Source organism: Scyliorhinus canicula, chromosome 15, assembly GCF_902713615.1.
Source record: "Scyliorhinus canicula chromosome 15, sScyCan1.1, whole genome shotgun sequence".
Lineage (NCBI taxonomy): Eukaryota > Metazoa > Chordata > Chondrichthyes > Carcharhiniformes > Scyliorhinidae > Scyliorhinus > Scyliorhinus canicula.
In genome coordinates, this window is record NC_052160.1 from 143,505,054 (window position 1) to 143,520,776 (window position 15,723).

General features: G+C 48.9%; 1 protein-coding gene across 1 annotated transcript in view; it reads left to right on the forward strand.

The window, feature by feature from the left end:
- Nucleotides 1-255: 255 nt before the first annotated feature.
- The window catches only part of LOC119978191 (chitinase-3-like protein 1), a 56,519-nt gene continuing 41,051 nt past the window's right edge, over nucleotides 256-15,723 (forward strand). Inside the window, exons 1-3 of the mRNA XM_038819620.1 lie at nucleotides 256-677; nucleotides 8,761-8,817; nucleotides 12,224-12,389. Coding sequence (XP_038675548.1) covers nucleotides 256-677; nucleotides 8,761-8,817; nucleotides 12,224-12,389 — 645 coding nt within the window. The remainder of the gene's footprint in view (nucleotides 678-8,760; nucleotides 8,818-12,223; nucleotides 12,390-15,723) is intronic.

Below are 15,723 nucleotides of genomic sequence, written 5' to 3' on the forward strand. Positions count from 1 at the left end.
CAGGTTGACTACTATAAAAGTGTCAGGTTTATACAGCCAGGAGACTTTTCCACTTCCTAAACGTGATTGTTTTCCTCACCGTCAGCTCCTGGGATTTCCACCTCCCATCCTGCAAGATGTTCGCAGCTTCTCCTGTTTCTGTCTGTTAGTCAGGCTCCTCGAAACATGGTTTGGGTTAAATATCTGCCTCCAGTGCAAATTAAACCGTGCAAATTAATATAAATTGCTCAAATTTGTGAGGGACGTGAATCCAAAATGCGCACAGCTCTCCGGCAGGACACTGGAGACAAATTATTTACTTTGAAGAAAAATGCAAACGTTTCCCTGGGAACAAAAGTCAAAGTTCCCTCAGAACCTCAGCAAATGTTTATTCCCGTCAGGCCCAAGGATTCAGAAAAGTCTGTCACGTGTTTCTTTTTTCAGTTTTTTCACCTTATTGTCTTTAATGTTTCAAATAACTACAATCTTTTCTTCATCACTTTAGTCCCGTCCTACGTACTGCTCTGTTACTACGTTAAAACATCTAAAAGAATATTACCAAACATTGACTTCATCCCAGAAAAGATTGACCCTTCCCTCTGCACACACCTGGTTTATGCGAATTTCAGAAATTCTCCCAACCTGACTGAGTGGAATGATGATGATATGTACAAGAGATTTAATAATCTGAAAAAGAAGTAAGTGATATCATTTTCTCTGAATTGTATTAGTTAGAAATTTCAAATCCATTTTACAGTTATTTTTGTTTTTGCACATTAACTTGCGAAAAGAATTCTGTAACCAGGTCCGGAATCTACTGCTCCCGAATGCAGTACGGAAGCCTGGATGGTGCGGAACCTAATTTGGTGGGAAGCAAAATAATCAATTTCCTGACGGCAGAATTAACTTTTGCAGATAGGGTTTGGAGTTTATAAAGGCGAGCGAGCTTCCCATCGTTGTCGGAAATCTCTATTTCATGCATTTCCATGACGCGCATGCTCATTGACAGGTCAGCTTGCCACCATTTGCTGACCCTCCAAATTATTTTCTCAGCCAATCAGAAATTAGAACGTTTATATTTCTGATGACCCATAACTGTCATCCATATGTCGAGTTTGACTTCTTCCTGGACTTTAAAGTGAGTAGCGAGGAGACAAAGCAGTGCAAAGTCTAGACAGGGGGCAGAGGAGAAGCGTGGAGAGGAGACTAGACAGGACAGGGAGTGTGAGAAAGAGTTAATGTTCCTGAGTACTGAAGTATGAATTGGAGTTTAGAATGTTGAATAGACGGCACCAGTATATAAAGGGAATACAGGTGGCATTGTTTGGTTGTGGAGAAGTGATACTGAACCAAAAGAAATTTGGAGTAGAAGAAATCAAGACTTGCTTCCTAGTTCTTGTCATAGATTTACCATTGGAGCTTAACAATAGTAAGAGAGGATGGTTTCTCCCTGTCAGAAAAAAGAACGCAAACTAAGGTGTTTTCAGACGATAGACGATCTTCTCAATTCTAAAGTGAAGAGTGATTTAGAGCAACTTGAAAAAAGACTGTCCTTTCCTGTTCAGGGCAGCACGGTAGCACTGTGGTTAGCACAATTGCATCACAGCTCCAGGGTCCCAGGTTCGATTCCCGGCTTGGGGCACTGTCTGTGTGGAGTCTGCACGTTCTCTCCGTGTGTGCGTGGGTTTCCTCCGAGTGCTCCGGTTTCCTCCCACAGTCCAAAGATGTGCAGGTTAGGTGGATTGGCCATGATAAATTGCCCTTAGTGTCCAATATTGCCTTTAGATTTGGGTGGGGTTAGTGTGTTATGGGGATAGGGTGGAGGAGTGGGGTTGGGTGGCGTGCTCTTTCCAAGAGCCGGTGCAGACTCGATGGGCAAAATGGCCTCCTTCTGCACTGTAAATTCTATGAAATCTATGAATGGCTGTCGGATGCCAGGGTATGACCGTTGTTTTCTGAGCATCAACCCGATGGAGGAATGAAATTGACATGTGGGTTACATCCTTACCCAAGAAAAATCCGGGCATGGCCTGATCACTTTCATTCTCGTACAAAAGAAAAATAAGGAGCAAGCTATTTTTGAAATTGGCATTTTGGACTTAGATAAAGGTTTGCATACATTATAAACTTTCAGAGATCAGGGGCGGGATTCTCCCCTACCCGGCAGGACAGGGGGTCCCGGTGTAGCGGAGGGGCGCCAACCACTCCGGCGTCAGGCCTCCCCAAAGGTGCAGAATTCGCCGCACCTTTGGGGGCTAGGCCCGCGCCACCCCGACTGGCGCCAAAACCGGCGCCAACTGCCTTTGACTTCCGCCGGCCGGCGTCAGGGCTGGCCGAAAGGCCTTCGCCGGTTCGCGCATGCGCCGGTGCGTCAGCTTCCGCTGACATCACCACCGGCGCATGCACGGTAGGGGGGGTTCTCTTCTGCCTCCGCCATGGTGGAGGCCGTGGCGGCGGCGGAAGAAAAAGAGTGCCCCCATGTCACTGGCCCACCCGCCGATCAGTGGGCCCCGATCGCGGGCCTGGCCACCGTGGGGGCACCCCCCAGGGTCCGATCGCTCCGCGCCTCCCCCCGCCCAGGACCCCGGGAAGCAGGGAAGCTTTAGTGGATCCCACTATCTCGAATGGCAGGGTAGCCTTTAATGAACGGTGCGACACTACAAGCTGGCAAGAGCCACTGGCAGCAATGGCATTGCCATTATTGTCCAAAAGCTGGCAGGTGGATGGCAGGATGGTAGGCTTAACATGGAGGCTTTCGAGGTCAGACCGCGCAATGAGGTTGGCTGAAGCGCCGGTGTCTAGCCGAAATCGGATTCGGGATCGGTTGACCGTGAGGGTGGCACACCGCTCGTCATCCAGATCAATGCTGAGTACTGGGAGAGACTTGGCTTTTGTCTTCTGGAGCACCTTCTGTTTGGTGATGATGCCCACCCGGAATGGTTCTTTGGGATCCTCGGTGTCAAGGTCCGGAATCATGTCGGAGTCGGAATTGGTGACCGGTGGCTGGATGGTTCATCCATCCCTGCATGGCTGGTGGGAGCGATGAGAGGTAGTAGATTGAGCAGACCTGCATAGGGCTGCATAGTGGCCAAGCTTGCCACACTGGAGACAGCGTCGGGATTTTGCAGGACATTGCCGCTTTAAGTGGGCGGAGCCACGGTTGTTGCACGTTGTGATGTCAGCACGTTCGGTGCACCACCGTGCATGCGTGGTGCGGTCGTACGTAGTGCACGCCTGCACAGTGCGGTCTTCAGCCTCACCGTCCCCTCGGTCTGTGCGCGCATGCGTGGGAGCCCGTGAAAAGCACGCAAAATAGCTGCCCTCATCCAGGCTGAGGCCCTGGAGCTGTTTAATGACTGCACCCGCTCTGCCTCATGGGGGCCTTGCCGCGCCGTTTCAGCCGCTTGAATGTGCGAGTATCGGTCAGTGGCGTGCTCGTGCAGAACGCAGGTCTCAATGGCTATAGCGAGGGTGAGCTGTTTAACCTCGAGGAGGGGTACGTGCTGGCGTAGAGGGTCCGACTGGACACCGAAAACAATCTGGTCACGGATCATCGAATTGGAGGTGGAGCCGTAATTGAAGGACTGCACGAGGATGCAAAGGTGGGTGAAGAAAGATTGAAAAGGTTCATCCTTACCCTGCAGACGCTGTGAAAGACGTAGCGCTCAAAACTTTCATTTACCTCGATGTCACAGTGACTGTCGAATTTGAGCAGGACTGTCTTGAACTTGGACTTCTCTTCACCTTCAGCAAATGTGAGGGAGTTGAAGATGTGGATGGCGTGGCACTCGGCCGTGGAGAGGAAGAGAGAAATCTTCCTGGTGTCTGAAGCAGCTTCCAGGTCTGTAGCTTCGAGGTACAGCTGAAATCTTTGTTTAAAGATTTTCCAGTTGGCACCGAGGTTGCCGGTGATGCGGAGCGGCGGGGGAGGGCGGACGCTGTCCATACTACCGGATGGCTGATTGCTGGTCAAAGCCAGATCACTTGAAGGTAGGTCTATTAAACTCTAACATCACATCCTGGTACCATGATGTGTTGGGTACTCTGGATCTGTGGAGACTGCGTTTACCTTAGCAGTAACATAGACAGGCTACCAACACTTGCAATAGTACAACACTATTTTATTTAACTAAGAGCTGTTCAACATAGTTGCATTGTGGGTCAACACTATGTTAGATTAACTGAAGACCTATGTCTAACCTGACCAGCCTATACTGCTAGCACATGGTAGATGTTTGTGCTACTGACTGCGGGCTCTGTCTGCCTCAGAGGCTGCATCCCGAATGAGCGGGAAAACTAGTGCCCTCTGGCTTTATAGTGAGCGTGCCCTATCTGGTGATTGGCTGCTGTGTTGTGTGTGTTGATTGGTCTTGCAGTGTGTCAGTCAGTGTGTGTCTGCACCATCATATACTGATGTGTATATTATGACAGCGTCAGAACTTGGCCGTGGGATCGGTGAATCCCAGCACTTGCCTCTGACAATGGTCCTTGCTTCCCCAGCTGGGAGTGGACACAAGTTGCAGAAAGTTATAATTTTAACCATATAACACCGTGCTCATTGTGCCCCAAACCCAATGAAAAAGCTGAGAAAAACGTAGGAATAGTTAAGAAGCTATTCAGCAAAGCACTGGATGACAACAAAGATTTATCTTTGGCACTGTTGACATACAGGGTTACTCCATTGTCATCAGGTTTGTTGTCTGTCCAGATGTTGATGGGAAGAAAAATCTGTACCACGTTACCAGAAATCACGATTCAGAATATGGATGAACAAGAACTACATAACCGACTGAGGTTACAAAAAAATACAAAAAGATTACTACAACAGGCACACAAAACCTTTAACGCCGTTACAAGAAGACTATGACAATACAAAATCCTGATGTTGCTAGGGCATAGGGCAGCATGGTAGCACACGTGGCTCGCACTGTGGCTTCACAGCTCCAGGGTCCCAGGTTTGATTCCCCCTGGGTCACTATCTGTTCGGAGTCTGCACGTTCTCCCCGTGTCTGCGTGGGTTTCCTCCGGGTGCTCCGGTTTCCTTCCACAGTCCAAAGACGTGCAGGTGAGGTGGATTGGCCATGCTAAATTGCCCTTAGTGTCCAAACGGTTGGGAGGGGTTATGGGGATAGGATACATGTGAGGGCTTAAGTGGATCGGTGCCGACTCATTAGGCCGAATGGCCTCCTTCTGCACGGTATGTTCTATGTATGTATTATGACAAATAGCACCAAGGTCATATTTGGTACAAACTGAAAAAGGCACAGTATTTAGAAGAAATAGAAGAGCATTACTGAAGATAAAGAACTATGTTCCACTTCAAACTCTGAATATTATCGTTCAGGATGCCATTGACTTTCCAAGTCCTTCCTTATTGACAACAAATCAAGACAACTTGGAAGACAACTTGAATATTTCGACAAGAACACTGAGAAGATCAACGAAAACGAGAAAACCACCGAATAGACTGAATTTGGAATGACATATTAATAACCATATATCTGTAATCATGACTGTGATATGACATTTATTTTGCAACTGAACCTAAAACAAGATAATGATGCATGCTCGCTAATGTAATATTCAAAAAAAGTTACAGTTTATAACCATTTTTTCCAAAGAAAGGGATGTGACATTATGATAAATATACAGAACTGTAAGGGTTGATGTTATGTCCAAATCAACCATGAGAGGGAGCTAGATGCAGAACTATATAAAGCATCAATGATAAGCCTTCTGAGAGTGTGTTGAGGGGAAGGCTAGAAGACAGACTGTAGGAAAGCTAGTGTGAGTGAGAGCAGATCATAGTTATTGTGTTGATGTCGAGATTAATAGCAGATAAGTGTAGACTGCATGTTTATTATCAACTGTTTATTATTGTAGGAGTAAGTGTTGAATCCAATTAAGTAGTGTAAATAAATCTTTAGCTTTGTTTTATATAAAAGCTAGTTGTGGTCTTTGTGAACACTTTGCCAACAATCCTAAGATCAGAACTACAAATATGATCACAAGTGTGAGAGTGAGAGAGTTAGCGTGAGAGTGAGTGTCAGTGTGAGAGAGAGTATGGTGTGTGAGTGAGAGAGAGTATGTGTGAGAGTGCGAGAGTGTGAGAGAGTGTCAGTGTGAGAGTGAGAGAGAGAGTGAGTCTGTGTCACAGAGTGTCATTGTGAGAGTGAGAGAGAGTCAGTGTGAGAGTGAGAGTGAAAGAGAATTTCAGTGTGAGAGTGAGAAAGTGTCAGTGTGAGATCGAGAGAGAGAGATGGAAACAGATTGTTAGTGTGTTTTCTCAGACTTTTGTATCTCCTGCCCGATGGTAGATGTTGGAAGAGTGAGTAAGCTGGATGGGAGGGGTCTTTGATTATGCTGCCCACTTTCCCCAGGCAGCGGGAGATGTACACAGAGACAATGGATGGGAGGCGGATTTGTGTGATGGACTGGGCTGTGTTCACAACTCGTTATAGTTTCTTGCGGTCCTGGGCCGAGCAGTTGCCATACCAGGCTGTGATGCAGCCAGATAGGATGCTTTCTATGGTGCATCTGTAAAGGTTGGTAAGAGTCAAAGTGGACATGCAAAATCTCCTTAGTTTTCTGAGGAAGTATAGACGCTGTTGTAGAACATAGAACATAGAACGGTACAGCACAGAACAGGCCCTTCGGCCCTCAATGTTGTGCCGAGCCATGATCACCCTACTCAAACCCACGTATCCACCCTATACCCGTAACCGAACAACCCCACCCCCCCTTAACCTTACTTTTATTAGGACACTATGGGCAATTTAGCATGGCCAATCCACCTAACCCACACATCTTTGGACTGTGGGAGGAAACCGGAGCACCCGGAGGAAACCCACGCACACACGGGGAGGACGTGCAGACTCCGCACAGACAGTGACCCAAGCCGGGAATCGAACCTGGGACCCTGGAGCGGTGAAGCATTTATGCTAACCACCATGCTACCCTGCTGCCCCAATGTGGGTGAACAAGGACAGACTTTTGGTGATGTGCACACCTAGGAATTTGAAGCTGTCAACCATCTCCACCTCGGCACCATTGATGCAAACAGGGGTGTGTACAGTACTTTGCTTCCTGAAGACAATGATCAGTCCTTTAGTTTTGCTGACATTGAGGGAGAGATTGTTGTAATTACACCACTCCACTAGGTTCTCTATCTCCCTCTTGTATTCTGACTCATCGTTGTTCGAGATCCGACCCACTATGGTTGTGTCGCTAGCAAACCTGGAGATAGAATTGGAGCCAAATATTGCCACGCAGTTGTGTGTGTATAGAGTACAGTAGGGGGTTATGTATGCAGCCTTGCAGGGCCCTGGTATTGAGGACTATTATGGAGGAGATGGTGTTGTTTATCTTTACTGATTGTGGTGTGCAGTCAGAAAATCAAAGATCCAGTTGCAGAGTGAGTAGCCAAGTCCTAGGATTTGGAGCTTTGATATGAACTTGGCTGGGATTATGGTGTTCAAGGCAAAGCTGTAGTCAATAAATAGGAATCTGATGTAGGAGTCCTTGTTGTTGAGATGCTCCATGGATGGGTGTAGGGCCAGGAAGAAACCTTCTGCTGTGGACCATTTATGGAAGTATGCAAATTGCAGTGAATCTAGGCATCCTGGGAATTTGGAGTCTGGGTTTGGGATATACTGCTTGATGTTGAATTCTGCACAGCTGCCAGACAGATGTTCCTGGTGTGCACAAGGTGAATGTCCATCGTGGGGGCCTTTAAACATGGTGCCAGGGCCTTCAACCCCATGAGGGAATGGCAGGGGCAATGACTTACTGCTCACTTAGCTGTCAGTTTCACTGGCCGGTATTCTCCCAGCCCCGAGCCGGGCCGGAGAATCGCCGCAACCGTGCCACGCCACCCCGACGCCGGCGCGTGATTCTCTGAGGTGTGGAGAATCAGCGCCATTTGCACCAGCGCGTTTGGCGCGGCGCCGGTTGAGGGCCGCTGTACGCAGCGGGGCCGCCAATTCTCTGGCCCGTATGGGCCGAGCGGCCGCGCGGAAAATGCAGAGTCCCGCCGGCGGGAACTCTGCACGAAGGGTCAGAGGGCAGCCTGTGATGTGGGGGAGGAAGGCTCTATCCCCGGGGGCGGCCTCCGATGGGATCTGGCCCGCAATGGGGCTCACCGATCGGCGGGCTGGCCTCTCCCCCCCAGGCTTACTTTGTTCCGCTTCTGGTCCCAGAACCCCCCACACCATGTTGCGTCGGGTCGGAGCGTTCTGTGAGTCCACCACGCATGTGTGGGTTGGCGCTTCACCACTGTGCATGCGTGGGTTGGCACGCCCCCAGTCCATGCCAGGATGTAAGGCTGGAGAGGCGTGAACCGCTCCAGCGCCATGCTGGCCCTCTATGGGGGCCAGAATCGCTACTGCTCATGCCCGTTTCGCGCCATCGTGAAATGCGATGGCGTTCACGACGGCGTAGACACTTAGTCTCGCAATTGGTGAATCGCGCCCACTGTGTTTCCTGCACATACATTTGTAATGAGCTGAACAGCGAGGGATTGCTCAGGAACTGCCATCCCACTCACCCCACAGCAGCCCACAACCCAATGGAAATCATTCCAACATCCACTCCCAACACCAACCTATCAATGCAGAATGGAAGATATCGCCCCCCCCCCCCCCCCCCCCCCACCCCAGGTATCATTGAGAGAATCGGTGTGTATCATTTATATGGGTGGAGAAATGAAATGTTGCTGTTGTAGTCTCCAACCTTATTCACTGTTATACTGACGCTTGTGGTTTCTGTCATTTTTCTGATCAGAAATAAGAAGCTGAAAACGCTTTTAGGATTTGGAGGTTGGAATTCTAGACCCTACAGGTAAAATTTATAATTTCCCAAAATTATTTAACTCCAAAGTTCAGTGAGCCAATTGTAAATAACATTGTCAGCATTTTGTGATTCTTTTGGGAAAATTAAATTGGTAATTTTCAATGATGCAAAAGAACAATGGCAGCAGACACTGGGCTTAGACAGTTCCAGGTTTCTTGTTAGATTTCCCATTAGATGCTCAGAAGTGTAGATTATCCTGGCAGACAGACAATAGCAGCCTTCTGGAGAGAGATGGCAACAGCTTTCTGGAGAGAAGTACCTTTTATGTATGTGCTACCGAAATCAAAACTAAAACCTTCAGGTTCCTGAGAAGCATTTCAGGAGGAAAGATCCAATCACCTCCTGTTACCGAGCCAAGTACAATCCTTTGGGCCAATTCATTGGCCAACTACCAAATCAACAAAGCGAGTCCCAGCCCATCTCTGGGCATTGTACTTTGTCATTTATAACCATCTAAGATAGCCACCTGCAAAGGACCATGGGAATTATGGCCAACCCAGGACTCAGGCAGATACAGAGCCTACGTGTATATGAAACATAGGTGACCAGACCTGATCGAAACCCCTGCTCGTTTGCATTTTAATGGCCCATTTTCCCAGGACAATAGAACTCCAATCAAGCAACCGGTACAGCCAGACAATGATCGGTGCCAGACTGATCAGAAAGCCCAACTGCCAAGGTCAATGACCGCTAAGGACCCGCCCAGCCACCAAGGTACCTGGCCCTTTATTGACCAAAATTGATGACAGTGACCAGAGCCCTGCTGAACTATTGGGTCCACGCTTAAGGAACACCGCAAAGAGCGCGAAATCCCAGAGGTATAAAAGAGAGCACTCTTTTGGATCCGGCCTGTGCCAACCCAATTGTAGCAGGAACAGCCAACCAAGTTCAAGACCAACGATCGCTACCTGACGGATGAGCCCAGCAGAGACAGAGCCACATTCTTTGAACCAGCCAAGTGAAATGCAGATAAAGGCCTTATCCATTTGCACAGTGCCGGTCACCCTGAAGATAAGGAAAGGTTATTTTAGCTGATAGGTGTAGTTTAACTCGTAGTAGATATTGGGCGCGATTCTCCGCTCCTCAGGCCAGGTGGGAGAATCGCGGGAGGGCTGCTCTGGTGCCCCCCGTGATTCTCCCACCCCCCCAAAATGGCCCGTTGCTTTTTGCGACACGCCGCTCGGAGAATCGCGGGTCGCTGTGAAAAACGGCGACTCGCGATTCTCCGGCCGGGATGGACCGAGCGGCCTGCTTTTCCCGACCTGTTCACACCGGCGGCAACCACACCTGGTCGCCGCCGGCATGAACATAGCGCGAAAGGTGAGTTTGGGGCCTGTGGGGGGCGGAGAGGGGATCGAGCACCACGGCCGTGCTCAGGAGGGGGCTGGCCCGCGATCGGTGCCCACCGATCGTCGGGCCGGCGTCTCCAAGAGACGCACTCTTTCCCATCCCGCAAGGTCAAGCCGCCACGTCTTGCGGGGCAGCGGAGGGGAAGACGGCAACCGCGGATGCGCGGGTTGGCGCCGGCCAACCTGCGCATGCGTGACTGACGTCACGTAGGCGTCGCCGGCCGGGTCATTATCGGCGCATCGCCTTGACGCCAGCATCAAGGCCAGGCGGCCGAGTTACACAAAACGCCGCTCCTTGCCCCCCCCCCGGGGGGCAGGGTGAGGGGGGGGGTGTGGAGCGGCCTCCGACGCCGTCGTGAAACACTCCGGCGCATTGTTGACAGCCAGTCTAGAACTCCAGTTTAAACCAGTACAGATGAACAAAGTGATGCCTCTCACTGCTGAATTCTTCTCCATGAATTAAAGATACAGGGTGTCTTAAACACACGTCCAATAATCATCCATGGATCAAAAATGCATAGATATTAAGGGGGAAATCAGGAAAATATGGCGCACAGCCAAGGATTAGGAGTGTTCTCCTCGGGCAGTGTGCCATTGCTACCTTTATAAGGGGGTGATAGTTGCTTATCTAGTTAGGCAATAGTCCAGCCACACCATGTGGAAGCCATCAATTTTCAATGTTCATGCACCAAAGGTGAAATGGCGAGCAGCAATCTGTGGCACTCTGACACATAAGTGCTGCTTGAGTGGGCAAAATTTCTCAACAAGTTTGACTCCAAACATGTCAATTGAGCTCAATCTGAGCAGTCACAGCTGGAACAGCACATGATCATTGAAATATTTTCCATTAGCCTGTCCTTTCTCAACACCTTGCCTCATCCCCCTGCCGTTCCTTGTGATTGCCTGCCCGTGCCCCCGGCTTCTCTTCCCTTCACTCTAGGCAGCTCTTCCAAGAAGCCGGGAGCCTGGCACAACATATACTTGAAAACTGCATTCTTCAGACTTGCCTGTGAGCCCCCTGACCCACCCCACATTCAGTCCCTCCACCCCCCCATCTCCACTGACTCACCCCCTACACGACCATCCCACCCAACTCAACCCTTTTGAAAATAGTCATACATCATGCCGTTCTGACACCACACCATCGTGGATGCTTCATTTGAGGTGGAAATATGATTCTGGCACATGGGCCCGATGTTGATATGCTAATATTGTATAATAAGGTTCCTGACATTGAACAGTGGGAATTGCGGTCCAGCACGATGGAGAGGGGACAATCATATCCTGTGTTTACATTGATAGGAAATGCAACTGAAGGCTTACGAGCAATATTTCCTGTTCTTGCCGCTAAGCCTGCTCATCGTGAACAACAGCGGTAAATCACGGTCAACATGTCAGAATGAAGGGGCGTTGTTGCTTTGTGAACAATTAACACACACAATACTCTGTGCTCATTATTTTTCAATATATATGCAGGTATTAAAATATTAGAGTGGCATTTAGAATGTTTTTAAAATAAAATTAGAGGACCCAATTATTTTTTTCCAATTAAGGGGCAATTTAGCATGGCCAATCCACCTACCCTGCACATCTTTGGGTTGTGGGGATGAAACCCACGCAGAAACGGGAAGAATGTGCAAACTCCACACGGACAGTGACCCAGAGCCGCGATCGAACCTGGGACCTCAGCCCCGTAAGGCAGTTATGCTAACCACTGCGCCACCATGCTGCCCTCGAATGTTTTATTTTACATAAATTTAGAGCACCCAATTCTTATTTTTTCCAATTGGGGGCAATTTAATGTGGCCAATTCACCTAGGCCCCACATCCTTTTGTGTTGTGGGAGTGAGACCCATGCAAACACGGGGCGAATGTGCAAACTCCACTCGGACAGTGACCTGGGGCCATGATTGAACCCTGGTCCTCGGTGTCGTGAGTACAATGAGCATGTTAAGTGTTCAAAGAAACAATACTGGCAGGAAAAAATGGCCTGATTCTGAAAAATCTATTTTTAACACTTTCTGTTTCAATCTTCCCACCATCAGATATGTCATTGTTTCCGCCACACGGAAGAGGCGAACAGCTTTCATCAACACTGCAATCCACTTCCTGCGGAGACACAAATTCGACGGTTTAGACCTGGACTGGAGGTTTCCGCACAGAGAAAGAAAGCACGCCAAATATAAACAATATTTTACACTCTTGGTCAAGGTGAAAGATCTAAGGTTATAATCTTCAATGTGACATCTTGTAAAGACATTTAGATATGATATAAATCCAATATTGCATCCCCAATATCAGTGGAGGCCACACGTTCATAAAAACGACTGCTGGAGGAGCAGTAAAAAGGAACAAGCATGTTTGGTTTCATCAGTATCACGGTATCAGCTGACAGGTTTGGAGGTTCCAGTGCCTTATTTAAATACTAGTCCAACACACTCGTACCATTCTCTCCAACTCAACTGTCTTCACCAGAATGTGCAAGATTTCAGAAACCCATACGGTAAAGGTTAACAGCCTCAGGATGTCTGTCCCTCAGTTCAATCACCCTCCCACCAAGTCCATGCCCCACTTTGACCTCCCTCCACCACATCTGGAGTCTTCATCCATTCCATTCCAGTAAATGATGTGACATCACTTTGACCCTTTTGTTTGTGAGCTTTTCGTGCGGCCTTTTCAGCGTCCGGCTTCCCTCCCCTCAGTCTTCCCTCTGCCTCCCACTTGTCCTCATCAGGCCACTGATCCCTACCCTCTTCCCTACCCCCAGCCTCACATCGAACTCCACCCCTTGTCGTACCTCGGACCTTTGCTGGGTTGGCTCCAGGATCCCCCCAGCAAAGAGCTATTTAGACAGACTCTGGTCTGTGATACCAGGGTGAAGAAGACCCCTGTACTCCCCAACCCAAAGCGCAGTACTGATCTGACTTGGGGACACAGGAAGGTCCATGGGTCCAGGAGCACGGTGCTCACCATGAGGACCAGCTCAGCATGGAGCTGAAGGACATGAACCTGGCAGAGCGTGAACAGCGCATCAGGAACAGTGCAGCTTTATGGCAGAAAGGTTGTTGAACTCATGTCAAAGTCTCTTATCAGCTGAGGACTGCCTTGTGCACGTCATTCTTTATCAATCGGGTTTTAGTCCAAAATAATTTAATGATACAATTTTATTGTCACAAGTGTGAAGTTACTGTGAAAAGCCCCTAGTCGCCACATTCCAGCACCTGTTCGTGTAAGCTGGTACGGGAATTGCACCCACGCTGCTGGCTTTGTTCTGCATCACAAACCAGCTGTGTAGCCCACTGAGCTAAACCAGCCAATAAGCTGAATGTTAAAGTCTGAGCCAGCCAAGAGTCGAACCTGGAATCTCCTGATTCGTAGTCAGGCGCGTTATCAATTGTGCCACTGACCGTAACACAAGATTGGAAGGCTGACAGAATGTCAGTGGGCAGCTGCTTTACATAGAAATTAGAAGCAGAAGGAGGTCACTCGGCCCTTCGGGCCTGCGCCACAATTCATTATGGTCAAGTTCAAAACTCTGATCCTGCCTTTGCTCCCATATCCCATCATCCCTTAAGGCTCAAGAGCGATTTCTGATTCCTTCTTGAAATTACACATTTTAGCCTCAACTTTTAAAAAATATAATCTTTTATTGTCACAAGTAGGCTTACATTGCAATGAAGTTACTTTGAAAAGCCCCTAGTCAAGACATTCCGGCGTCTGTTCGGGTACACAGAGGGAGAATTCAGAATGTCCAAATGACCTAACAGCACGTCTTTCGGGACTTGTGGGAGGAAACCGGAGCACCCGGAGGAAACCCACGCAGACACGGGGAGAACGTGCAGACTCCGCACAGACAGTGACCCAGAGGGGAATCGAACCTGGGTCTCTGGCGCTGTGAAGCCACGGTGCTAACCACTGTGCTACCGTGCTGCCCTGTTTTCTCTGGCAGTGAATTCCACAGATTCACCACTCTTTGGGTGAAGAAATTTCTCCTCACATCAGTCCTGAAAGGTTTACCCCTTATCCTCAAACTATGGAATCTCCCACCATCAGGAACATTCTTTCTGAATCTACTTGTCTAATCCTGTTAGAATTTTAGAAGCTTCGATGAGATCCCCCGATCCCCCCCCCCCCCCCCCCCCCCCCCCCCCACCCGCCCGCCCGCACTGTTCATTTTTTAGTTTTTAGAGTCCCAATTCTTTTTTCCAATGAAGGGGCAATTTAGTGCGGCTAATTCACCTGCTTTGCACGACTTTTTGGGTTGTGGGGGTGAGACCCATACAGACACGGGGAGACTGTGCAAACTCCACACAGAAGGTGACTCTGGGCTGGGATCAAACCCGGGTCCTCGGCACTGTGAGGTAGCGTCACTGTCCTGCCTTCTTCACTCTTCTAAATTCCAATGAATATAATCCTAAACATCTTAGCCTCTCCTCATTCGCCAGTCCCGCCATCCCAGGAATCGTTCACTCCCTCCAGAGCAAGAACATCCTTCCTCAGATAAGGACACCAAAACTGCACACAGCATTCCAGGTGTGGCCTCACCAATGTCCGATACAATTGCAGCAAAACATCCCGATTCCTATACTCAAATCCTCTCACTGTGAAGGCCAACATGCCATTTGCCTTCTTTACTGGCTGCTGTACCTGTGCGCTTACTTTCAACGACTGGTATAGAGGACACCAAGGTCTCGCTGAGTATTCACCTCTCTCATTTTACACACCAATAATAATCTGCCTTCCTATTTTTGCTGCTGAAGCGGGCAACCCCACATTTCTCCGCATTATACTGCATCTGCCATGCATATACTCACTCACTCTGCCTGTCAAAATTCCACTGAAGCATCTACCTGAAGCATCTCTGCATCCTCCTTGCTGCTCACCCTCCTACACAACTCTATATTATCTGCAAATTTGGAGATAATGGAGTACTGCATGCAGTTCTGGTCACCACATTATAAGAAGGATGTGGAAGCTTTGGAAAGGGTTCAGAGGGGATTTACTAGGATGTTGCCTGGTATGGAGGGAAGGTCTTACGAGGAAAGGCTCAGGGACTTGAGGTTGTTTTCGTTAGAGAGGAGAAGGCTGAGAGGTGACTTAATAGAGACATATAAGATAGTCAGAGGGTTAGATAGGGTGGACAGTGAGAGTCTCTTTCCTCGGATGGTGATGACCAACACGAGGGGTCATAGCTTTAAATTGAGGGGTAGTAGATGTAAGACAGATGTCAGAGGCAGTTTCTTTACTCAGAGAGTAGTAGGGGTGTGGAACGTCCTGCCTGCAACAGTAGTAGACTCGCCAACTTTAAGGGCATTTAAGTGGTCACTGGATAGACATATGGATGAAAATGGAATAGCGTAGGTCAGATAGGCTTCAGATGGTTTCACAGGTCGGCGCAACATCGAGGGCCGAAGGGCCCGTACTGCGCTGTAATGTTCTATGTTCTGTAATACATTTAGTTCCCTCGTCCAAATCATTAATATATAGTGTGAACAGTTGGGATCCTAGCACCGATCCCTGTGGTACCCCACTAGGCACTGCCTGC